Consider the following 27,516-nt stretch of genomic DNA (forward strand, 5'->3'; position numbering starts at 1 on the left):
TTATATTCATAATCAACCATATTAATTGAGATATTGACAATAGGTCAGACACGTCTCACACAAACCCCCAGGTGGTGGCAGTGAGACAAATGAAAAAAAAATGGAAACAAGTAATGATTATAAACTTATGTTTTATTGAACAATCTGCATGTTATCAGGACATCCAATGGAATTGGGAAAATGAAGAAATATCAACCTAAACAGCGAGAATGAAGATGAACATAAAGAGCCTTTAATTTCAATATTAATATTGAAATGAAAGATAAAGTGATATTTATTGATGTACTAATTTTTTTGTTATAGCTTCTATTTAATAATGTATTAAGTATATTTCACTATTATTGTATTGAGAAAGATGTGGTTGTGTTAAAAACATCAAATATTTTGTCACCCAGGTAGATAAAAACTAGTTTTTAGTTTGTTGAGGTAATAAATAATATAAAAACTTTATATATGTGTATATTCTCATCTTTCTTGTTTTAAGTTTTCATTTGCGCACACTGGGTTGAACTGTTTTTGAGAAACTAGGAAAGAGGTTAACAAAAGAAGGAAGAAAACAAAAAAAACTATTTTTAAGCAGACGAGGACGACACTTACAGAGGTGTCGAAACATATGAATAAAAAAAATACTCTGAGAGTAGTTTTAAATAAATAAAAATACAAATATCCCCCAATATTGATTTTCTCTGTGTGGTCTGCAGGGTGAATCTGTAAAATGGTGAATGTGTGACAAAGGGTGAAGAAAAAACATTAACCATTCAAAAGTATATAGTTACATTTGTTAAATTAAAACATGATTAGAAATTTCAAACAATGATTAAAAAAATATCAATCTTTGACTTACAGTTTAAACTATAGGTATTGACAGAAATGAAAGATTTTAAAATTTTCAATTTAAATAAAATTAATATTTACACAAAAATATGAAAAACCTCATTGTCCTGTTACTCTAGAACCATGTAGCATAACATTAAAATTTAAACGATTCAGTTAGTTATTGCTTAACATAGATTTTGATTTATGTTGTGAATTTATGCTTTTAATGATTGTTTTGAATAATATCATTATACTACAGGATCCTTTTAAAAAAATTACAATAATCAAAGTATAATAATCTCTTCTCAGCCTTCTTGTTCATACAAACATATAGAATTCATGGTTGTGAGAAAAAGTCCTGAAACAGAAAGTAAAACATTTGGATAATCAATACAAATGATGAAGAAGGTGAAGAAATGATTTAAATCTGTGAGCAGTACCATTATTTACGAAAAGTGAAAAAAAAATATTAAAATTTTTCCCCATAATAGTTTTTGATCATTGCAAAATGCATTTCTCTCGATGATAAATCTTTTTCTTTCTCTAAAATACTTTGAAGGTATAATCAAAGGCAGCACAACAAAAAAATTTCTTTTTGACCTTTCACTACTTCGCAGTTTTTGTTTGCTATATTTTTTATTAATCGTAAATAATTAGTAAATATGGAAATAATTAACCAAATTTGTAAATAATTATAATTTTTTAAGACACATTCTGATTTTATTTATTTCAATAATATGCTTTAAAAACGTATTTCATATATAAATATATATGAAATAATTGTTTTACAATTGTATTTAATTGTTTGTAATTATCACAAAAATAAATTTGATACGTAAGTAAAACATTTCAAGTAAATACAATGTAACTTTCATTTATATACTTCTCTAAAATATTTTTTTAAATTTATTAAGTTTATTAGGTAGAAATTAGATAATTTGGACAATTTAGAATTAGAAATTAGAAAAATTAGACAATTTTTTTCATAACATACAGACAAGCGTACGTAAATTTGAGTGCGTAAGCAGAGATATTGCTGTACCCAAAAATAAAAATAAAAAAGGCTATCTTTTAAGCAAAATTTTAATTAACGGTTATTTAAAACCACCTAAATAGATTTCCAAACCAGAAAAAAAATTGAAACAAATTTTTAACATAAATGTTCATAAAAATAGTTGACTTACCTAATAAAACACAATTTTAAATCCCATCTAGGTAATTTGATTTTTTTAAATTTACTTCATTAAAAAGGCATGTGGACAGTTCTGTTTAATCATCGTTTGAGCAACACCATTATGACCTGAAAGAATGGGCAAATTTCTTTGCAATAAGAGTGCAATATTGAAAATTTTAAAATATTTACACTATCCATATAAAACAACAAATCAAATCTTTATATCTTCTAAGTTAGAAAATCATTAACGTAATAGCAGGCAGAACGCAAGAACAAAAAAAACCTTTTTTAAGGATTGATGAGAATGAAAGTGATTTGCTGCCTGCGATTTTATAATAATGATAGCAAGTAAACCTAGACAGTATGGTCGTAAGTAGTACTAAGTATACAGCAGAGAATGAGACGGTGAAAAAATAAAAACTTACCTAAGACCAGTTCTATATATAATGCAAGTGCAATAACATGGATGGGAATTTCAGCCTTTTGTCCTTTATTAATCCATACCTACAATAATAGATATTATATAGGCATTTGATGAATATTCGCTGTTTCCGCACAAACTGGGTGGTTATAAAAACCTCTTGGAGCACACACACACACACACACGCACGCACGCACGCACGCACGCACGCGCGCACACACACACACACACACACACACACACACACACACACACACACACACACACACACACACACACACACAGAGTTTATATATACATAAACATTATCAAAAATACAAAAAATAAGAAAACTATATTAAAATAATTCAATCAACATATTTAATTAGAAAATAATTATGTAAAATGTTAAAAACCATTTGCATTCTAGTAAATTAGGTCTATTGTAGAACCCTTATGATTAAGACCATTCCTTGGAAAGTGCGCTTTTTCTTACAAAAATGAGCACTTTCTTTGGTGCTTCTTTGTGCACTTCACATGGTGCAAGAAATTACCTTATTGAGGTAGCTATACAGGCTAGTGCATATTTGCAAAGAATAAGTGATGATATCTCCAGTTTCTCTTGACAGTCAGCATGCTTCTGTCTCCATTCTGGTGTGGTTGGTAGAGGTCTACAATTTTCCTCAAATCTTGTCTGTCCAAAAGGTCTTCCTTTTGGGCAGATTCATGAATTTCTTGGCTTGCCTCGAACTGATTTGTCCAGTGCTTGGGTTTTTCTTACTTAAGCCACTTTTCTAATTAGAACTTTCAGCCCACTCTCCAGTGTGCCTAGTTCTCCTAGGACCATGAGGCAATTTATGCACTCCCAGACTAGTTTGGACCACACATATTTAGTGCTTTAATGGCTGCCTGACTCTCTGAAAGTATGTAGATCCACGCACCTTTCATTTTCTCTCTATCAACTCCTGTGCACAGTTGGATTGGCAACTCAGCTTGGAAGGTAGTTGGAACCAATCCAAGGGGTTCTGCTAGGGTTTAAGATGTCTTGCAATCTTACAAGAAGTCTTTGCAAGCTATTCAATTTATTTTGTGTCACCTTATGCAATTTTTTTTGGCCACAATACAAGTACTCCAAATGTGACGGCAGTTTGACCATTGTAACCATCATGGGGTTTATTTCCAAGTTTTTGCTCCCTCGGAATTATGCAATTCTTAGATCCTGGATTTTTAAGGATAATTACCCAGTTAAAGAATAATTTTGAGTAGATCCCATTAGGTTAGGTTAGGGTTAAGAACTGGTTGTGTTAGGTTAGGTTAGGTACGGTTCGGATTAGTGTTAGGAATAAATTAGATTACATATTCATTGTTGTGAGGAGAGGTTTCATAAAAAAAATTGAAATAACTAACCTCCTCACTCGTATTCTACTGATTCAAAGGTGGGTTTGATCATTTACCGGACACTCAATAAATGAAATATCAGAAGTATAAGTAGAAATATCTGACTTTCCAGAAAATTAACTCTCTTTTCTTTCCCTCCCTCTTTTCCCTTTATTAGCAAATCTCCTGTAGGGGATTAAGAAGCCCATATAAAAATAAAAACCATTTGCTACATCATAAATTGTAAACAAACTTATATTTGAATTTTGAGTATGAAGAGCATGCACATGTATGAGGTGAAAAAATGACCATTCAGTTTTTTTAAAGAAAAAGGGAGGGAGAGAGAGAGTGAGAGAAGGATAAAAAGATAGGAGGAGTTTATATGGAAAAAAGTCACCTTAACATCCATGTTTCAAAGTTTTTCTGAGAAGTGGAGAATTCACACAAGTATGAAGTGCAAGTTTTAAACGTATGTATATCTATCTGATAAAAATATGTATTTGAAATATATCACTTACATGCTTAAGGATTTCAGATGACTTTTTGAGATCTCCACGAATTGCAAGTACCACAGCTAAATTATATATAAGCACAGTCTGAGCAGTAGTTTGTGTCTTGGGTATCCATGAATACTTGTTTACCTCAGGAGCAAGATCTAAATCTTTATAATTCTTAGGATTCAGTATCTCAATAGCTTCAGGAAGGCGGTTCAACATAACTAAGGCTTCAGACAAATACAATCTTGACAAATATCTATAAAAAAATAAATAAATTATATACATATTAGATATTAATACATAAAATAGTTTAAAACTGCTTTACTTGTATATTACTGATATTGTCTGATCTTCAAATAACATCATTGAGTATTTATGAGCCTTTATAGGATCACCTATTGTTAAATGTATGTACGACAGGGCTGCAAGCACAGCATGTTTTAGCTTAGTGTCTGATTCTGACAGCAAGATAAAAGCATTGTTAGCACAAATGGTGGCAAATTCCATTGTTGGTAAAGGAACTGCATAAGACTGAGGCTCTGAACTGTAATTAAATTATTTTATTATTTTACTTTATTTAAGATTAGTTACTTGTACAAATAAAAGTGAGAAAACTTATATGTCTCAAAACTTAATAGATAAAAGAAAAGAAAGGATTTTCAATAAATTAAAGCTTCGAAGTTTGTGAATTAAGAAAAAGGAACAAGGAAAAATAGAACTCATAAAAGAAGAATAGACTTGAAATGTCTTTTTCATTAAATATCAATATTATATAATTACCTGTATGCAGAATCTTTATAAAGAGATGAATTAAGAACAATTCTCTTCAAATCACCTGCTGTTGCTATACTAGCAACAATATCTTTTCTTTTGTCCATGAAATTAAATATGTCCTCATTGCCCTTTAGACAAATAATGTGATAAATAAATTGTGTACAGTTATATAAACAAGTCAGTTGCTTACCGATTTATAAAGTGAAATACAACACTCTGCCAACCTCAACCAAACCAGAGGCGATTTATGCATGACTTGAACCGCTTCTGTTAAACAATCAAAAGCCTGGATTGGCTTTTTTGCAAAAAGTAAAGCCAGGCCGCTATTATACATTATCTTTGGGAAAACATTTGGCTGGAAGAGATCTCTTGGTCCAATTTTTTCTTCTATAAAAATATGTTTAAGTGAAAAGTGGAATATTAATAAAAAAAATCCACAAATTATTATTAATTAATTAAACATTTGCAATGGACAATAACTCCAATAGAGTTATGTTGAGTAAGGTTAGGTAGGGTTAGGAACGAGCTGAATTGCTGCCTCTTTGCCTGACATTCCTTCATGACCTGGACCTACCACAGCGTTAGGCTATTTGTACATTTTGGAGTTTTAAAGGTATTTAAGCAGTTCCAGAATAGGTTTCAGTTTGGTGGACCCTTGATATGTTTTAGATTTAAAATGGTTTTAGGGGAGCTGAGGGCCATGTGGTGCTCATAGTTGGTCTACTTTATGTCCATGCTATTTCCAATATTTGAGCTCATACCAATGCCACAGAAGTACTCTAGGTTTTTCTTTTAACATGGAAATATTTTTGGGATGGATAAATATTTTTTCCACAATTATTTTCTCAGAGGGTTCCCTTGGATTGAGTTATGTTAGGTTAGGTAGAGTCAGAGTTGGGTTATGTTAGGTTGGGTTGGGTTGAGCTGAGTTGAGTTGGGTTAGGTTAGGTAGGGTTAGGGTTTTCTGCTTCTCTTTTTGTAGTATATTTTTCATCTGGATTATAAAAACTTTGTAAGCTTTTGCAACATTTATAACCTAAAAATAAGAATTAAAATAAAATAAAAAAAATATGGGAAAAGCTTATTGTTTTTATAATCCAAGTTTTGGTTAGGCTAGATAGGGTTAAGGTTAGCGTTAGGGGCATGTTATGTTATGTATCCAAGATTCAATGTTTTCCATGAAGCAAAGAAAATATGCGTGCTTTAATTCACATAAACTGCTGTTTGAATAAAGAATACATGTGCTCCCTTCGATTACTCACACATACACACTTGAAATAATTTTTTAAACACATTTTACTATGACAATAAACATGCATGAGAGTTATATTTACTTATTAAATACTAGTGGACATGAACAAAAAGTCCATCTGCAAAGCTTGTCACAAAAACACAGTAAGCATCACATATTTTGTTTCATATTAAACCAGTTGTCTTCTACTTACTTTTAGTTGATTTCTGATTTTCTTCAATAGTTGTCTTAAACAGTCGAAATGCCTTCTGCATGAAAAAGCAAGAAAGGTAAGGTTTTCCCGAGTAGTGATATATCGAAGCTATATTGTTATAAAACACTAACGTCCGAGAGTTACCAAGTTTCCTAAATTTTTTGTACAGAAATATATTTTAATCATTACCTATAAAATTAGTACAAATGTGTATACTTACTGGAAATTATCAACATCCTCTTGGATTACAATGATCGTTTTCAAAGCATCTTCATATTCCAAATTTAAAAAATGTACTTGTGCCTTTGTCATTATTGTAAAGAAATTCTAAAAAAATATAACATGTTTTCATTTATCTATACTATTAAAGAGAAGATGTTCACTAATGTAAAATATCACCTTTCATTTTTATTATTTGTAAAAAAAAATTGTACCAAATGATTTTTGGCCTCTACTATTTTTACATTTGGTAATTATGATTTACATGTAAACACAAACTGTAAATGACCTTAGTTTATTTTTTCCCTAATATGTTCATCTCTTTTTCACAAACAGAAACATTTTGTAAAAATGTATTTTCATTTTTTTGTGGTAGTGTTTGTGCCATTTTACACTTAAACTGTCATATGTTGTGTCTAAATCCTGTTTCTTTAATAAAGTACAGTATTCTTTTCATGAGTATCATATTGAGGTCTATATATACATCTCAAGAATAACTTTACTAGGCACCATAGCATTTTCCTTGCTATTGCAGTATGGATCCATAGGATTCTGTTGTCTCTTTCTCTAGACATAGTCAACATTGGTCATCCATTAATTAATCCTTTTTTTTAAATACCCTTGTTGGCTAGGCTGACTGTCAAAAATAACAGTAATAGAGTTGTGTTGGGTTAGATTAGATTAGGTTAGTTAGGTAGAATTAGGTTTAGGTTAGGTAGGGTTAGGGACAAGCTGGGTTGCTGCCTTTTTGCCTGAAATTACTTCATGACCTGGAACCTACCACAGCATTAGGCTGTTTGTACATTTTGGAGTTTTAAAGGTATTTAAGCAGTTCCAGAATACTCAGGCTGGGTTTTTGTAGTCCAGTTTTCCAATATTTAAGTTTTAAAATTGTATATATTCTTTATTTATTTAAGTGGAGAGGTAAAGTATTATTACTGGTACTCTTGTTTCTAACTTCTAAATATGTATGTACATGTATGTGGACAGTAAATTATTAATAAATAATTAAATTCACTAATTTCATGGTCCGCTTGACCAATTAATATATTACAATTAAGGTTTTTAGTTGAGATAAAAAAGTCAATGGCACGAGCGGGATTCGAACCCACGATCTTCGGCTTGATATGCCGCTGCTCTACCAGTTGAGCTATCGTGACCTCGATCCACACGGACACTAACTTCCATGAAAAATGGCAAAAAGGAGGGAAAATTTAAAAGGTGGGGTTGAGATGGGAAATTAGTGTCCGAGTGGATCGTTATACGACGTTATACTTAAGTTGGCCATGGTCAAATTGGTATTTTAAGTCCGACAGTTATCCGTAAATATCGCATGTAACAAAAACCAGATATTTTTTAATTTTAGTTCTAAACATTATTATTATTATTATTATTAATTTTTAAGGGCGTTTTAACGGCTAAGGTCATTTCACGCCCTAACATCCAAACCTTCTATCTTAGGTTAGCTATATCTCTTCTGAGTGCTATAAAGCTCTGACTCCAAACATTCACTCGTAATCTTATTTATCCTATTGNTGGGAAATTATTTTGATTAAAGAACATTGCTTTAAAGTAACTAGTTTCTTTTTTTTTGTTTAATACCAAAATCCTGCATTATTTTCCGGACAACCCAATAGTTAATTGTCCCAATTGGTTTAAAGTGGTATTTTACTGTAACAAATGTAAATATACCTGTAAGGATTTTTAGTTTCTTTCTGTTGAGTTGAGACTGTATTAATCTAATTACAGTTGAACTTGAGTGCATAGTGTGGCCATCATACAAGTTCAGATTTGATTCTGATTTAACATGTTAGGGACTAACTTTAGCAACATATTGGACATCGAAACATGGGAAGAATTCACTAAAGATTTTTAGGTGGTGAGATAATTTTTTTAAAATAATATTTAGATTTTCAAGTCCACATTTTAAACAGTTTACCAATTCACTACTTAAACAGTAAGGAAATGTGTTCTAAAATATCTTAACTAGATTACTCACTTGGGCATTGCCTGCGTAAAGAATGTCAAGAGCTTTGTTACATTCTACATAGTTTTTTTCAACCAACAAACATTTTGCCTTGTAGTTGAGCAGCCTCGATTTGAATTCTTCTATTGAAATTACAGCACTCTAACAAAGAAAAATAAGAAAAAACAAATGATAAACTATTAGTTTAAATTTTATCAATAAGAAAAGCATACTTGAAAAGTAAAATCTGTATCGGGTTTCACCAATTTTCCCGAAAATCCAGTCGAAAGAAATTGGTTTTCGATATACGATAAATTGGTTAGGGCCTTTTCAATTTGTGCACAATATAGATTTAATTCCAATAATAATAAACAAACTTTAAAGGCTAATACTGAGTCTGAAAAAGTTTAATGTTACATAAAAAATATTATACAACATAAAAAGACAAAATTAAAACAATGAGTTCATATCCCAGGGGATTGAAGTGATGATATCTCAAATGATTGGGCAGTGGCGTATTGAGCCAAAGGTCGTGAGTTCAAGTCCCGCTCTAGACACTAATTTTTCATGTCAACCACAATTTACATAAAAATTAAAAATCAATTTGAATAAATTAGGTTTTTGGTTAAATAGGACCAACTAAAATACATATGGATTAATATAATAATTATTGAAGTAATTGCAATTCGCTAACAGCTCCCCATGGCCACTTCATGAGTCGCCGAGAATCGAATCTGATAACATGATGTTTGAATATACGGCAAATAGAAGGAAATTTCAAAAAGTTGTAAATTGAGATGAGTTGGTGTCCCGGGGGATTGAAGTCACGATAGCTCAATTGGTTAGAGCACCCGCTCATTGAACCGAAGGTCGTGGTTTTGAGTCCCACTAGTTACACTAATTTTTCATCTCCACCACACTTTCCATAAAAAGTATATTTATAATTAAATAATTACTTTGGTTAAATAGGACCAACTAAAATACATATGTATTAATAAAAAGGCAAAATTAAAACAAAACAAGATTACACTGATAAACTGAGACTTACCCATAGGCTGAATAAGCGAAAAGACTTTAGTAATGATTCCAAGTGCGATGTCATACTCTTTTTGATAGAAATACACCACAGCTTGATTGTAGTATAATACACAGTGATCCAGATCATCAGGAACTTCTGATTCGAGAGTGTTAATGTTCATCTATGGCAGAATAAAAACTATATTCATACAAGTTCATAATCTAATATTAAAATATAAATAAAATAAGAGTTAAAGTAAAGACATTCTTACATGAAAACATATCTGTTGCAGTGCTTGCTGATATTTGTCGATATTGCGATGATTTGAAATGAATAGTTCAAGGACAGCTTTGTTATGTACAACTTTGGCTTCATTAGGCTTTAATAACAGAAGATTGTTCAAAGATGACAGACTAGCAGCAAATTTCTTATTTATAAATTCATTGTACGCTGAGGATATTAGCTTCTGCTCATCAATCATTATTCTAAAAAAAATAAGTAAAAAATTGTGCATTTTGAATTAAATTTTTGTTAAACTTATTTGTACACACTCAATTTATTGTAAATTATATTATACATATGTTATAAAAATGGTAATGTTTGTTAATATAAATTAGTATGGATTAATATTTTTTAAACAAACAACTAATCTATTAAAATGTATATTCGCCTCTTTCTTGGTTTTCGCTGAGTCCTTATCAATCAATAAGTAGTATGTGTATTTTATTATTTGAAACTACTTTCAACTGTTTAGTTTTTATTTTTATGTTGGACTCTTCACCAAGTGTCCTCTTTAGCTCAAAAGCCTTGTATAAACTACCATATATAAGCTACAAGCTCAGTGAGTTTACATGCAAAGTTATTTATAGTTTTCATAAATAGTGCCAGTATTTTAAGTAGTTAAATGGCTAGTATTCTTAATATGGACAAACCAAACTTTTGTTTTTACCCTCAGGGTGTAAGTGTTTTTGGGAAAAAAAGCACATTTGTAACTATGTCGGGTTCGAATCCAGCGGTCCTGCATTCTCTCCCAGGACCTTTACCTTACAGTGATGAGCTCCGTGTCAATTAAGGTAACAGTTGCAACCACTGGCACCCCACTTGTTGGATAACCAAATGGTCAACATGACATTTAATTATACATATCACAGACAATCTCCCGATGCCAAACCCGGTTAATAGATATACGTGTTTGAACCTTTTATGCTTGAATTTCCAATAAATAAGGTTATCCCTAAGACAATTTAAAATATTACAAGTACTGGGTGTATGCATTTTTTTTTTTTTTAATTGACTTTCACTCTTATAAAGGCATTCCTTTCTTACCTGCTAGCCCGGTTAGCTGTAGGGAGGGAAAAGACCTATTGAAAAAGATTGTCAAGAAATAGGTAGTTGTTCCAAAAAGTCAGCCTAAAATTAACATTTATGGGTATGACAACGAAACATAAAATTCATTTAAAGCTTGCTATATGAGTTCGATCTCGGGCATAGAGCCATCAAAATTTACAGAGAATTTGTGGTGATAGCATAAGAACTGAACATGTGAGTAAACTGTTTCAGACTTTTCATAATGGAGTCTACATAAATCAGGTCTTTGTAATCACTAAGGACCCAGAATTAATATTTAAAAATGAAAAAAGTGAGACGTAGTAAGTGTAAGTTTCCTCATAGGGCTCAGTCATTCCTAGCAAGATTTGAAAATAAATTGCAGAATATTTAAGAAAATGTAGTAAAAAAACTGAATATTTTCCTGGCAAAGGGCATTCATAACAGAATCATTGCGCACTTTTACTAGCATATAGTGTTCCTACAATGTTTCACATGAGAAAATATCTCAACTTCGACCGAAACGAGAGACACCAGTTTATTGTAAGTACAGAATGTGAAATAAATGCAAAACTATTAGTTAAATATGTTGTTGTTTTTGTTTGTTTTTACTTTAAACTTATTAATAATTTTTCTATCTATAAGTCAAGGTTAAATATATTTTTTTACCCCTGTACATCCTAACCATTGTGAATTATCATGCTACAATCAAAAATAAAGAATGAAACACCTTTTACAGCAAGACTGGTTGTTATCAATTTGTTTAAGGTGATGAATTAGAAAGGTTGCAAACAAATGTGGTTATAGATTAAAAACCTATGTTGGAATTTCTTATTCGTTCAATCTGTGTCCTCTGATGTTGTGATGTTAACGTGACATCATTGGTGTAATGAATACAATTTTTTATAATTAACTAACTCGTTTTACAATTTGATAGCCTTAATTGATAATATTTTTTCAAATATCCAAAGAAGACATAATATTCTAACTTTTGTATAACTGTTTTGATGTTACATCATAGGTCACTAGTCGGTGCACTCAAACTGTTAAGTGTACTGTAGAAATAAAGTATAAACCTACCAACTGTGAACCACGTTTTACTCGTTTTTACCATTCCTAACCGTTTATAGAAAGCATACTCACTTGTGCTCTTTCTCTCCTCACTCATTCTCCCTTTTCTTTTTCTCTCTCATACACTCTCTCACAGGCACTTTCCCACTCTCTCTCTCTCTCTCTCTCTCTCTCTCTCTCTCTCTCTCTCTCTCTCTCTCTCTCTCTCTCTCTCTCTCTCTCTTATTTTTCTCTCACACACGACCACATAATAAGTTTTTCTTTCTTTCCCATCTTTTTCTCTCTCACTCACACACTCAACCACATGCACTCTCTCTTTTCTTTTTACCTCACACACACTCACCCCCACTAACTCATACTCTCCCTGTCTCTTTTCTTTTTCTCTCTCACACTCTTCCCCACCCATTCATACTATCTCTCTCTCTCTCTCTTTTCTTTTTCTCTCACACACTCTCCTACTCTCTCAATACTTTTTCTTCTTCACACAATCCCCCACATAATAAAGTTTTTCTTTCTCACATGTGCTCTCTCTCTTTTATTTCTCTCTCACCCACTCACACATTCTCTCTCTTTTATTTTTTCTCTCACACTCTCTCGCACATGCGTTCTCTCTCTTTTCTTTTTCTCTCCCACACTCTTTCCCACTCACTCATACTCACTTTCTCTCTCTTTTCTTTTTCTCTTTCACACACTCTCCCACTCACTCAATCCTTTGAGCAACGTTTCCCAATCTCACACAAGCTCCCACATAATAAACGCATAATAAAGTTTTTCTTTCTTTCCCACATGCTCTCTCTCTTTTATTTTTTCTCTCACACACTCTCCCACATGCGTTCTCTCTTTTCTTTTTTTCTCCTCCATCACTCATACTTTCTCTCTTTTGTTTTGTCTCTCACACTCTACCACATGCACATAGTCTCTCTTTTCTTTTTCTATGTCACACACTCCTACATGCATTCTCTCTCACACACTCTCCTACATGCACTCGTTTTTCTTTTCTATTTCTCTCTACTCTCTCTCTCTCTTTTCTTTTTACCTCTCACACTCTCAAATTTAACTTCTTTTGTTGTTTTTGTTTTTTGTTTATATTACTATTTAGTGAGTAAAGTTTTATTTGTAGATTTATATTGGTGATTTACAATTCATTATTTGTACTGCATTGTATTGAAAATTATGTTTGTTCACTTATTTTATTTTATTAGTAATTTCCTTTTGATTGCTCAATTATTATGTAAATTGGGATATCTATTTCAATGAGCAAATTTAAGTAAAGTTCAATGTAAAACAAATAGATGGAACATATTGACCGCTAAAATAAAGTTATTCGATGACACCCACATGTGCTCTCTCTTTCTCACTGTTTCTTTTTCTCTCTCACACTCTCCTACATTCACTCTCTTTCTCTCTCTTTTCTTTTTCTCTCCCACATTCTCTCTCACTCTCTCTCTCTCTCTCCCTCACACACACATACTTTTCCCCTTCTTCAGAATTTTCAGAGTACAGAAGTTCGCTTTATATAAAAATATATAAATTGCACTGTGGTTTTAATTATTTATTTCCAGGCAATTTTTCATTTTAAGCCAATTCTTAACTTCAGAACATTTAAAATTCCAATTTGAAATCACACTAATAACATTATTACTTGGCTTATACAGGGCAATTATCAAGCAGCCCTGACATGAAATAAATATTAGTTTATTTACATTAGGGATTTAGATTACTTGAAGGTTTAGTTTCTTGCTGTTAAAATAAAAATAAAAATTGTGTACCTTATTGAATAGTTTCCATGATGATCACTTTGCCATCTATCAAAAGAAGCAAATATCCCAAATTTATACAATTCCTTATACAGTGACAGGCAAAAAATTCCACACAACTTATTTTTTTCATTTTCTCGATAAAGGGAAATTCTGCCCTTAATTTGTCTCATTGTTTTTATCAATAAATATTTGTTTATGCTATGTTTTAAATTGGGAATATCACATTAGACGTAAACACACTTAATCCTTAAGCCAAAACAAGGATAAAGGATTTTTCAATATTTTCTTTGGTGATTGATCAGCCTTCTCAGTTTAAATATTTTTCTTTCAGTAGATTGGGGATGAGGCCAGGAAGACAGAAACAACATTTATTTTCTTGTCGAGCTATCGGCAGAATATATCGCCTTCATCAGGATTTTGAAAAAATCGTTATACTATATGAACAGGTACATGTGTGAATAATGGATAGTCGGTAGAAACATTCTCTTTGATGAGAAATATTAATTATCATCTCAACTTCACTTAACATAAAATAATTAATTAAAAGATATATAGATAGGATAAATAAGATTATTAAATTTACTCTCATCATCCATGATTCTCAATTGGCAGAGAATTTTGGGTGCTAATTTGAACCATAGTTTGAGCACCTACTAGTCAGAATTTTTTACTTATAATACCATACTAATTGAGTAATAACAGCTAAAATGTCCTGTGGCTCATTAATCTGCTGGACCAAAGCTCAACAAAAACAAGTTAGTCAAAAATTAGGATAGAATTAGCAAATCTATGCATCCAGTCCTGATCAGCTTCCTTAAAAACACCGTAAAATCTACCAAGGAGAGGCTACATTACATTCGACGACTTAGGACCTCCAAAAGAAGAGGCTAGGAAAAGCTCATACAGACTCCAAAAACAAATTAATTTGGGTGGGGGACTAAACAGTTCGGGCGTACATCAAAAACAAATAAAACCAGAACCCCATTACTGGAAATAGGGCTGATTATATGATCCTGGAAACATCCTATAAAGTTTTAACATACTGTAAATGGGGAAGAACAAATCAGGAGAAAAATAAGAATTATGCGGTATTCAGATGGCTCCAAAACCAGTGGAAGAACCAGGTCAAGTATATTCCTAAGGAAGCCCAAAACATGAGCATTCAAACTCATTAGAAAAATAGGCCTTGGCATTTCAAGCTGAAATAATGCTATTAGGGCATAAAAAATCGTAAAAGTGGTTACACTGATAAAAAAAATCGCCATCGAATCAGACAGCCAAGCCGAAGTAAAAGCAAGCAAATCACATTCAAAAGAGAAGGTGATTGCATCCAAAACCTGGGGAAACATTACATCCTGACAATATCTTGGGGGCCAGGTCACAAAGGAATTGTGGCAACAAGCAGACAAACTGGGCAGAGGTCTGCAAGACCACTTGAGTTACAAAAACAAAGGATATCTAAAAATTTATGAAAGCATCATAAAGTGCTAGGTGGATTGTTAGAAGTACCCAACTACATAGAGAATTAGAGATTAAAACAACAAGACATATTTTAACTAACTTGTGCAACTTAAAACCAGTGACAAACTACATGTTGGAAAACAAAAAACCAAGCACACAAGACTGTAGCCACAGGACATGCTTGAGAGCATTATGCTACCTATGATGATTAATTTAAAATAATAATAATGTCTCGTGTATTCAATTCCTACTAAATATATTATTCCTATTAAATATTCAATGTTTTAAATTGATGTAAATCAAGTCTTACCTCACACCATCTTTTATTGCAATCAGATAATTTTGTGGTTTGTTTTCCTCTTCTTTCTGTGGTTTTTGATTTGAAGATTTCTGAAATTTAAATATATATAAATAAGTATTGAAAAATTTTAATCCTAAAGTTTACAAATTTAGTAAAAGTAAAACGTTACAGCTCATAAAGAAAGTGGCTCTCAATATTTTACTTAGTCTTTAAAGACTGCTGACTGAACACAGCCTATGTCAGAGAGAAGAAGAAACAGTGGAACATATCCTCTTGGTGCAAAGGTGAGATTCCTACTTTTCTTTTGCACTACAGTCTTTGAAGGACCCCAGGTTAGTAATTTGCCTCCATTCATCCCTTTCACCTGTTTCATTCTCCATCTTCTTATCCCTACCTTCCTGAAATCTTCCACCATATCCTATAGCCATCTTCTCCTCAGTCCATATTCATTCTTCCAATATGACCCAACCAAACGAGCCTTTTCCCCTTATTTTTTTGCACAAAGTCTGGCGATGAGCACAACTCACTAACCTCCCTATTTGCATTTATTTTCCAGAACCCCGTTTTCCAGTTTAGGACCAAATATTCTTCTTAATACTTTTCTCTCCCAAATTTTAATCATGTCGCAGTCACAGTTGCTCTAGCTAAGTGACCATTTATTACAAATTGTTTAACATGGGAGTTTCTACAATAATGGTGGAATTAATTGAGCAATATTATAAGAACACAGAATCTGCAGTTTGGACAAAGGAAGGGACAATTTTTTTCTTGCCAACAAAAACGGTGTAAAACACGGATGCCCATTATCTTCTCTTCTCTTTGCATTTTTTTTTCTTTTTTCCATGAATATATAGGAGGTGGTACATGGATTAGCAATCTGAATATAAGATGCCTGCTTTATGCAGATGATATAGCCATTTATGCAAGTGATACAGTTATATTACAAAGGATGATAGATAGTGTTAACACCATAGCTGTCCTTATTTTTTTTTCGTTTACTTCCCTATTAATTTTAATCCTTTTTTTTTCTCTTTTTTAATTGAGAAAATCTTCGAAGTAAAAGAAGAAAGGATCCATAATTTAGTTTTAATGTTTTTTTGCAATAAGCATTGGAGAGTCTCTCAATTGTTATTGTTTTTACCTTGGGTACTGGCCCTGAGGGTCAAAGGGCCGCCGCCGGCTCAGTCCATGATCGTTCACGTTTGAAGATGATCATTTCTCTAGAATTTTGTCGATCGGGGATTTTCATCCCTCGCACAAAATGATCCATCAATTATCATCATCATCATCATTATCAACGGGATCGGGGTAGCGGATTTTTTCAACCGAAAAACGGTTGGCAGACTCTTCTGGAGACTGAATTTAGTCATCAGCTTCGTTCATCGTGCGCCCCTTCAGTTCTCATAGGAGACGGTGGTTGAGGAATTCACGACCGTCTCGTCAGGATATCGCAGTGAGTCGTTCCAGTCTGAGTAGTGAAAATCCGGCCAAAAAAGGACATTTCGCCTACCTCGTGGAAATTTCATCGTACTCAGGTGGATTCATATTTAACATGGATCTGATTTTCTAGGACATATATTATAATTTGATTTATTTCATAAAAGAAATCAAGTTATTTTAAGGAATTTAAGTTAACTTTAACCTGCAGGTACATATATTTGTTTGCATGCTAGAGAACACGAAAAAAATTTTTTATTATTTTTTTGTATTGTACAGGGAGAGATTTGTATGGTACAGAGTTTCTCCATTCAATTTCCCTTTTCTCTTTGTTGATTGCTTCTTGTCAAGATCATTTCTTCAATAAATTCGTAGTTTTTCCTAATATTTAAATTTACATCGTTTCTATAATCTTTACTGCTTTCCTTTCCCCCCTTTTCTCCAGCAACGGTGAACGGCATTGTTGAAACGGAGGGGTGGCTGTGTAAGAAAGAGCACCCCCTCTCCAACATAAAGTGGTCCTCCGGGCCGGATCTACTGTCATTTCTTGAGGAGGAGGAGGAGGTAAGAAAAAAATTTTTTTTTGTCGAATCCATTTCCTTTCTTTTTACCCATATTTGTTCGAACATGGATGCTGAATTTGAAGCCCAGGAGAAGATGGAGGGCGAGTTAGACGCCCTTAAGGATGAGCTGGCGGATCTGGCCGTCAATATTCTGGAGACAAACCTCTTGGGAGTTCAAACCCGATCGGATATCAGGCAATCCCCCTTGTTTATTGCCCGCTTATCTCGCTTGGATTCCACACAAGACAAATTTTTAGCGGTTTTTAATCGAATTCAGCGGTATTCCAAATCCTTGAATATGCTTTTATTGGATTCAGAATGGCTCAAGGCTAGGGTGAGATCTGCCTTTTATGAAGCCTTGTCATTGGGTAATACCACCCAGTTCTGACCAGGAGAGAAAGATTTCCAATGGAAATACCAATGAAAATCACAATAATTTACGACTCCCAATTATCAATATCCCCTCCTTCTCATGGCATATTTGCGATTGACCCTCGTTGTTCCGTGACACTTTTCTGTTGCTTTTCATGAGAATGAGAGTTTAAGCGATATAGAGCGATTCCACTACCTTAAGTCATCGTTGGAGGGGACCCGCCGTGCAAATTATTGCGACCATTGGACTGTCAGCTCAGAGTTATAGATAGACAAGCTTGGGAGGCACTCAATAAGAAATACGAGAATAAGAAGTTACAAGCGACATTTCACTTGATGAATATCTTTACTTTCACACCAGTCTCCAAAAATTCCCTCTCATCTCTTGAGTTATTTGCCTCTCAAGTGATGGAAAACGCAACCTCATTTTTTAAGCTCTATTTGACCGATCCTGCTGGTTTCATTTTATTTTTAACCACATTCACTATGAGATTATTGGATACTCAGACCCGTGAACGATTCGAATCAGAATTTGGGTCTCATTCTGAACCTCCCACTTGGGCTGACTTCTCCGACTTCGTTCATAAACAAATCATCCAACTCCAATCTTCTTCATTGACTACCACCGTTAAACCCCAATCGAGTTCATTAGATGCGAGATATAATAAAGGACCCAAACAGATTTCATTGTCAGTTAATGACTTGTCGGATGCTATGACGTGTCCTATATGTAAAAATCCTCTTCGAGTATTTGATTGTCCTAATTTTCGTCCCCTATCCCCATCTGCTAGATTTGAAAAAATTAAACTTCTGAAGCGCTTGAATTGCCTCGCTTCTGCTCATTCCGTGAAAGACATCATACCCTACTTCACTTTCCATTTAAATCAGACATTCCCAATACTTCCAGTCGAACAGAAAAACGGATTCTACAATACTGAACACACAGTCGAATTGCCCCCGGGATTCTTTTACTTCTCAAACCACTCAAGACATAACCAACCCATTCGAAGATCATTCCTCTAAATCAATTCAGCTGGATTTTGATTGGTCCCATTTCTCCGAAACCATTGCAAACTTGTTCCACTCCATCAGACAATCGGATCTAACACAATTAATATCCAAATTTTGGGAGATAGAAGAGATCTCACATGTATCACCACCCAATAGTCCCGCCCAATAGTCAATGCGAATCTTATTTTCATGAAACCCACTCCCGAGATTTGTTGGGTCGTTACTGCGTACAACTACCGTATAAAAAAGAACTCCTAGGTCTAGAAGATCTCAAGCCCGTAGCGTTACATCGCTTTCGAAAGTTAGAGCTACACCTAGCGAAGGAACCTGAATTGAAATCCAAATATTCCTAAGTTTTTCTTGATTATCTTGCAAAAGGTTATCTCTCTCCAGCAACCCAACCAGGGCATTGTTATTTGCCATATCATGGAGTAATCAAGGAGAGTTTTACCACTAGTTTACGTGTAGTGTTTGATGCTTCGGCTTCAGGAGGTCGAGGCTATTTAAATGATTATTTGCACACGGTCCCAAAACTGCAGCAGGATATCAGGGAGGTCTTGTTAAAGTTCAGGATCCCAAGAACTGCAATGACCGCTGGTATCCATCAAATGTATTTACAGATTTGGGTTGCCCCCAAACATCGGATTTACTAACATCTCTTCTCTTGATTTTAGGAAAACGATGCCGTCCAGGAATATCAATTTGATCGACTCCCCTTTGGTCTATCGTGCTCACCTTTCTTAGCCCTTCGAGTGATTCAACAGCTGGTTTCGGATGAAGGAAAAGATTTTCCACTCACACCGAAGGCCATCCTCCACCATATGTACATAGATGATACACTTACAGGGGCAGAGACTTTGGATGAAGCTCTGGAATTACAACGCGAGTTGATAGCTCTTGTATTAAAGGCAGGTTTTGAGCGGAAGAAATGGAATACTAATAGGAAAGAATTATTGGAAGATATCCCAGAGAACGCGATCTAAAGGGACCGTGTCCCTATCAAATTTGGAGGACCCTATAATTAAAATTCTCGGGATGGAATTGGATCCACAGAGAGACATCCTGTCATACCGGGTTCACACTAAACCAATAGTCAGCACGAAGAGAGGTATAATGTCTACCATAGCCCGAATGTATGATCCATTGGGATATCTAGCCCCAGTTATTTTCTGGGCAAAAACTATTTTGCAACGACTCTGGGAAAGTCATTTGGACTGGGACGAACCGATACCACCCTCCCTTTCTCAACAATGGGAAAATTATTTCTCCGCTCTTACAACACTACGGGAGATCAAAATACCTCGTTGTCCCTTTCTTAAGCCCCCTTCGGATGTCACAATCATAGGATTCGGTGGGATATGGGAGGCATGAAATCGCTAAAGTATCATTTGGTCCGAATATTAGAATCTCAACCACTAACGTTTGAAGAATTAACTACCATTGCCAGTCGAGTGAAAGCTATGTTAAATTCGCGACCCCTCTGCCCCATGTCTGATTCTGTAGAGGGTCATGACATCCTGATCACAGGCCATTTTCTAATTGGTGCCCCCTTAGCCACTGCTCCTGAACCCCCCCTCTCTCGATGGCAATTCCTACAGAAATGTAGCTCCTACGAGTTCTTTATACGGTAGTTGTACGCAGTAACGACTCAACGAATCTCGGGAGTGGGTTTCACGAAAATGAGATTCGCAATGACTATCAGAACTATTGGGTGGGGATACTTGTGAGATCTCTTCTATTTCCCAAAATTTGGATATTAATTGTGTTAGATCGCTGAACTTGAATAAATTAATGACAAAAAAAACACTTGTGACTGAAACTCTGATCAAGCCCCAACTAATAAAATTCAAGTATTTTTCATATTAAGAGGATAAATTCCCAAAAGTTTGTTGACAGAGGAACTAAAGTTTTTTTATTTATTCTAATTGCTCTAATCCCTGATTATATTTTAGTAAAAAATAATAACTTCAAAATATTGGATTATATGTTATTAGATGTTTTAAAGTAAACTACATCAATGCAAATAAATTTGTAGGTTGGTCGTTTCAAAAGAAGATGAAACAATGTATAAGATGAAACAATTCTGATTTCCTTCCCATCATACCTCCATTGTTCATGCTGAGACAATTTGAGGACCATAACATTTGATTTGTCTAAATTAACTGTGAGGTCCACAATTAGCAAAACTTGTATATTCTATCTGTTGGAGAGGGGGGTGCTCATCTTTCTCGCACTCCAACTCTAGACAATGATGGAGATTGAACAATAGACTGATATTGGTTGCTAGGTCATAAGAGGCAAGCCCTAGTAACCTAAACATAGTACAAAGACATGTTTTAAGCATACAATCTGAATATTAATAATCAATAATTATATAAATTAATAATATAAAACAGTTAATATTAAGCTCTGATGGCCCTAGTGTAGTATCAATAAAAAGTAGTAAGTTGGGTTATTATTCTGGATACTTGGACTATCTGTGTGTATATATATTGTATGACTTCAACTTTTTTCCTTTATCAATAAAATCCATCCTACTATTCAAATCATAGCATAAATTATAATTACAATTATGAAAAACCGAAGGCACAACACATTTGCTTTTGTAAGTGATTTTGTTGCAATGTACTAAAATTATCTATAGAATTCTACTAGTTACATAACAAAGTAATTATTTACCTTAGGCTTTTCAATTATCTGTTGTCGTGGCATGACTTTTGTGGTGGAATCATCAACAGGAGTTGTCTAAAAACAAATAAATAAATAAATAACTATAATAATTATTAAATAACTCTTCACATGTATACACTATACAACAGGGCAAAAGCATACCAATACATCAAAGCCAAACAAAGACAATATTCCCTATGTTAGTGATGACACCAATAAATCTACCAATAGCATAACTACTACATTTACTCCAAAACAAACCCCTAAGCCCACTGGAAGCAGATCCCAATCCCAATCAAAATGACAGCAAATCAAGCCTTCACACTTGTACAGTGGAACATAAATGTCTTCCATACGCGTCAAGATGATTTGAAGAAAAATTTTGCTTAGAGATTTTCAACCTAAAATTTTTTGCCTTCAAGAAACACATTTTAAAGAGAATCACAGAATCACCTTTAAAAATTTTGATGTATTTAGAAAAGATAACATTTCAAACTCTATGGCATTGGGGGGGGGGAGCAATATTTGTGGACTCGTCCCTCAACTATAAATGATTCAATTAAATACAAATTTACCGGCCGTTGCTATTTCACTTCAGACCCCATTCAAATGCACAATCTCCTCAATATATTTACCCCCTAATCAGCATTTAGCCTCACAAGATATTGAAGACTTATTTTCGCAATTACCACAGCCTGCAATAATTGTCGGAGATTTTAATGCCCGTAACATGGCATGAGGATCGTCAACAACTAACTCACTTGGAAAAAATACTCAAACGAATCAGAAGTGATTATAACCTAATTCTGATAAACGATTTAACCCCCACACATATATGTGGCGTGACCGGCACTTTTCAAATTTAGACAATTTTTTTTTTAATTTTTTTTTTTTTTATACCAGTGACTGGAGGAGTTCCCTCCTGAGCACTGCAGCTGAGCTGTACAGCTTATTGTACTTTATCCATGGCTCCATATTTTGGGGGAGGGCTTGCATCACAAATGTGAACTTGAGCCCCCATTGTACCGGTGTTCTTCCATCAAAGAAACTCATTTTTGAAGGGGGTTGGGACCAAATTCAGGGTCGCTGAGATCCAATCCCGCCCCTTCCATTGATGAGTGGTTGGGCGCGGGCGTTTTCTCCAGCCTGGGACGTGGTCTCGGGCCCTGGGCGTCCCTTGTCACGGAATGCACAAAAAGAAAAAATAAATAAAATAAAAAGCCTAAAGGGCGACGGCTCGGAGGATCTGGCTGGTGACAGTGCAGGCAGATCCTCGTCCCACGAGCTGTGTAAAATTCAAAACTGGAACTCGCCTCGCATGGCCCCTTTTCCCGGACCATTTTTGGGACTCCCCTGCGTACTGCTTCTTTGGGGTGCAGCACCACTCTCTCCATAACACGAATCTATGTATATTGATTAGGATGTTTAAAAAAAGGAAAAATAGAAATAAAAATAAATAAATAAATAAAATGAACTAAAAGTAAATAAAAATAAATATATTAATATATCTAACTTAACTTACAAATTAAGACATGCAATAAGTTTTTTTATTAACATATATATTTTTTTAATTACTTACATCTATTGGTTGTTTTCGCCTTGATCTTCTGCTACTACTCTGTCTTAGCTAATAATAATAGAAAATAAAACAAAATTAGACCATGATGATTGACAGTGTAAAAAACTAGATGTAAGATATTAGCAATTGTTGTTTTGTTGAAAAACATTAGTAAGTGTGAAAGCTTTGTACTTCCTCTTCATTGGTTCACTTTAGAGAGCACATAGGAATGCCACCTGATATGAGAATTGTGCTTGAGCTGGGTCCTCTGATCTGATTCTGGTTGGAAACAGTAGGTTTTATTGTGTACAGTACAGCAGCATGTATTGAGAGTGAATGCATTTATTGGCATAAATGTGTTGTGGAGAGGGCCAATGGCAGAATATTCAGTACCCCCATTGACCCTCAAGTTAAATATGTATAGAGGATGATGGAGTACTCCACCACCCTAACTGAGAGAATGATATTTGAATTTAAGAGTGAGTGAGAGTGTGAATGGGAGACTGATTATGTTGGGGGCTGAAATTACCTAGCTGTTGATAGCCCCTGAAGCCCAAGCTCGGTGGCTGAAAGGATGAGACAAGACTGAGGTCTGACCCCGGACTGCCAACACCCGAGGTGGGTGAGTCTTGTGGCCTGCCGGTAATTTACTTTAAATTACAAAAGCTGGAATTGCCAGTGAACTGGGAGAAGTGATAGGCTCAACTCTTACTTGCTTACATAAAACAGTAATCAGTAATATAAGATATTACATGTATGTACATGCATGTGTACAGAACTGAACTTACGACTTTTCTGGGTTTTGGCAGTCCACGGTCAAGCCTTGATCTTATCCATCCCACCACCCAAGTCATGCTTGAGGGGCTATCAAAAGTTAGGTCATTTCAGCCCCAACAAATCCAGTTTTTAAATTTAAACACACATTCTCACTTATTCTTACATACATTCTTTGTTATTTACACATAATTCCCTCAATAATGGTGGTGGAGTACTCAATATTCCTCCATTTACCATTTATAAATAATATCATATGGAATCATCACATAATCACCCGAACAAATACACTCTCATTCAACACTGACAAAAAATTAACACAAGTAAACTCTGTCAAATCAGTGGAAACTGCTTTGCATTCACTGATAGGCAGGATTGAGAAATCATTACTTAATAATGAATATACGCTAGGCTGCTTCTTCGATATCCAAGGGACGTTTGATAATGCTGATACTTCTTGCACTATATCAGCACTAGATAAATACAATGTTGACCATCACCTTACTAGATGGGTGAAGACCTACTTGGAGGGAAGAATGGTCAATATGTGCTTAGGTAGAAGTACTCTCAGAATTAATGTCCAAGGAGGCTGTCCACAGGGAGGTTGCTTGTCACCTCTTTTATGGTTAATTACAGTAAACAGTTTAATAGAACTTTGAATAATTCAGGTTTCTACAGTCAATTATTTTCAGATGATGGTACCATAATGATCACCGGTAAGGATTCCCTGGCTCTTTCACTACTGATGAAGGATGCCATGGGATTGCTAGCTGAGTGGTATTGTGATAAAGGTTTATCAATTAATCCAGCTAAACTGGAATTGATAATGTTTAGTAGGAGAAGAACATTAGATAATTTTAAAAACCCTAAATTTCAGGGCATAGAATTAAAATTAGTGGATTCAATCAAATTCCTTGGTGTGACGCTTGACAGGAAACTTGATTGGAAAGGTCATATTAATAATATATACAGGAAAGGCACAATATCTATGGTACAATGTAGGAGGATTGTTGGTAAAACATGGGGTCTCAAATCATGGATGACAGGAGCATTTTCAGCTACACCCACCCTAGCACTTGAAATCATAACCAATACCACACCACTTCACATTGAGGTTAAGGTCAGAGCACTAATCAGCTGCTACAGATTAATTAGCGAGGGCAGCTGGAATCATAAGTGCAATAACATAGGTCACTCGAAAATCTCTCAACTATTGAGTAAGGTTAACGGTCAATTATTAAGTGTTAGTGATAAAAAGATTAAATCCCCTTCGGGGAAAAAGCACTTTCAGGTAGTCACCCCTTGTGATTATAATTATAGTCTGGATGATGACCATCGTAACATAGACTGCTACACAGATGGATCACTTATCAAAGGTAGAGGGAGTGGTGCAGGAATATACATACCAAAATTAGGAATCAGCATCTCCTCCCATCTTGGCAATAACACCTCCGTTTTTCATGCGGAAATCTGGGCCATCAATGTGTGTTGTAGAACACTTATGGAAAATAAAATTATCGGAAAAGATATTAAAATCTTTTCTGACAGTCAGGCTAGTCTTAGAGCATTACAAAAAGATTTGTCAACCTCACGACTGGTGGAGGAAACTATAGATCTTATCAATAGGATCTCTTTCATCCCTTGTTTGTATCCCTTGTTTGGATACCAGCACATAAGGGACACCATGGCAATGAAAAGGCAGATGGCCTAGCCAAAGAAGGTTCTAATACTGCATTTGTCGGGCCACAACCGGTGTTACCTAACTCTATGAGCACAGCGAAAGAGAGTATCAGTAACTGGGGCATGAAACAATTCCTTAGGGAGTGGAATTTATCCCCCGGACACAGGCAATCGAAAGAGTTTGTTAAGGCGATCAAACCAGCTGAATCGGAATACTATATAATAAATCAGCCATATAGTGTACTCAATTACTTGCTGTTGCACTCAAGCACAATTCTCATATCAGGTGGCCTATACGCTCTCTATTTGGAGCCAAGAAATGACAACCTTCGATTATCACGCATGCACGCACGTTCTCACACGCGCGCGCCAAACAACCTTTCCCTACATTCCGGAGGTCAGATATTGATTTTGGTTGTTTCCTCTTGTAATTTTTATAAATAAGACAAGCAAATATTTCATTCAATTAGTGGATTGAGTGGTTAGAGCTTTCAACTCTTATTTGCCACACTATTTTAATTGCTTAGAGTATGAAAACTATATTGTAATGTGGTTTGGCCCCTCATCTGCAACACACCATGGGTAGTTAGACATTAAGCCCTCCTTTATCATAGGAATTATTTTACTTTATTGCATTTAATTTTTGAAATTTTAGATTTATTTAATGATTCTGAACTAAAATCGGATTGGAATTTGAAGATTTCGCTTTTTGTCGAGTCTTACTAGTTTCTTTGTTTGTTTATTGGGATATATATAAAAAAAACATAGATATATAAAAAAAAAAAAAAAAAAAAATAAAATAAAAAATAAAAAAATTAAAAAAAAAAAAAGCGCAAGAGCACATCATATTTTACTATAGTTTCTTTATTTTTGAAAAACAGCTTTATAAAGTAATAAAGGTTTACTATTAATGTACAGCAATGGAAATAAACGATTTTACTTACACGCTCATTTTCTGCAATTTTTTGTTCCGATTTCTCCTTTTTGCTCTGTTTGTTTTGTTGTTTTTTTGTCAGGGTTTCAAAGCCCATTGCCTTTGACCTCTTCTTCTTTGCCATGTTCTAAGAGTGAGAGAGAGAGAGAGAAAAAAAATCAACTGTTTAAAATATAGAATTATTGTATACTAGAATGAACTAATGGCCTGTAATATTTCGCTGAATAGATTTGATTTTACTAAAATATAATCAGGGATTAGAGCAATTAGAAATAAATAAAAAACTTTAGTTCCTCTGTCAACAAGCTTTTGGGGAATATACCTTTTAATATGAAAAATACTTGAATTTTATTAGTTGGGGCTTGATCAGAGTTTCAGTCACAAGTGTTTTTTTGTTTTGTCCTCAATTTATTTCGAGGAATATATAAGAAGGAAGCTCAGTGTAGGTACTGATCCTCATCCTGATCATTATTGAATTTAAAATAATTTTGAAGGCTGATTTTACATTGTTCCTATTAACCAAGCTTTTTTGCTTTTAAAGCGAGGCCCTATGCAATGGAGAAAAAGATGCTGCTTAATTTCTTAATGTGGGAAATTTGGCTTTTTTTTTTTAATTCCTGTTAGTTGAATTTATACAGGCTATTTTTGTTGAATTTTTTTGTTGAATTTGTTTAGAGGGAAGTAATATGTTTCTTGGGTATATAAAATCAAATCTAAAGGAAGATTTTCAACAGGGAAGTCGACCAGAAATAAAAGAAACACTCTGACCAAAATTAGGCCTAATAAAACGTAAGCAGAAAATTTGCATTTTACTGGTCTGGTCTTATTTCTGGTCGACTTCCTTGTCAGAAAATCTTCCTTTGCGTTTGATTTTATCTATCAAAAAATATAACTTCCCTTTAAACAAATTCA

The 27,516-nt window shown here is 34.2% G+C and overlaps 1 protein-coding gene across 5 annotated transcripts; it reads right to left on the reverse strand.

The window, feature by feature from the left end:
- Positions 1-443: 443 nt before the first annotated feature.
- On the reverse strand, positions 444-26,731 carry LOC106668564 (CCR4-NOT transcription complex subunit 10). 5 transcript variants are annotated; one of them, XM_024230173.1, is made up of 17 exons: positions 26,615-26,731; positions 23,238-23,285; positions 21,668-21,733; positions 15,615-15,694; positions 9,958-10,171; positions 9,717-9,867; positions 8,902-9,065; positions 8,702-8,830; positions 6,704-6,810; positions 6,484-6,635; positions 5,229-5,425; positions 5,045-5,166; positions 4,590-4,808; positions 4,286-4,520; positions 2,416-2,494; positions 2,001-2,116; positions 444-1,174 (listed from the first exon to the last, which is right to left on the reverse strand). In XM_024230173.1, the coding sequence occupies exons 1-16, from the start codon at positions 26,726-26,728 to the stop codon at positions 2,052-2,054; spliced, it is 2,142 nt and encodes a 713-aa protein (XP_024085941.1). In that variant the 5' UTR covers positions 26,729-26,731; the 3' UTR covers positions 444-1,174; positions 2,001-2,051. The 5 variants fall into 5 exon arrangements, with proteins under 5 accessions (XP_024085941.1, XP_024085942.1, XP_024085943.1 ...); XM_024230174.1 differs by lacking the exons at positions 23,238-23,285; positions 26,615-26,731 and adding an exon at positions 22,348-22,371; XM_024230175.1 differs by lacking the exons at positions 15,615-15,694; positions 21,668-21,733; positions 23,238-23,285; positions 26,615-26,731 and adding an exon at positions 13,853-13,982.
- Between the last annotated feature and the right edge of the window lie 785 nt (positions 26,732-27,516).

This window comes from Cimex lectularius, unplaced genomic scaffold (genome assembly GCF_000648675.2).
Source record: "Cimex lectularius strain Harlan isolate CLEC.00 unplaced genomic scaffold, Clec_2.1 scaffold290, whole genome shotgun sequence".
In the NCBI taxonomy this organism is placed as follows: Eukaryota; Metazoa; Arthropoda; class Insecta; order Hemiptera; family Cimicidae; genus Cimex; species Cimex lectularius.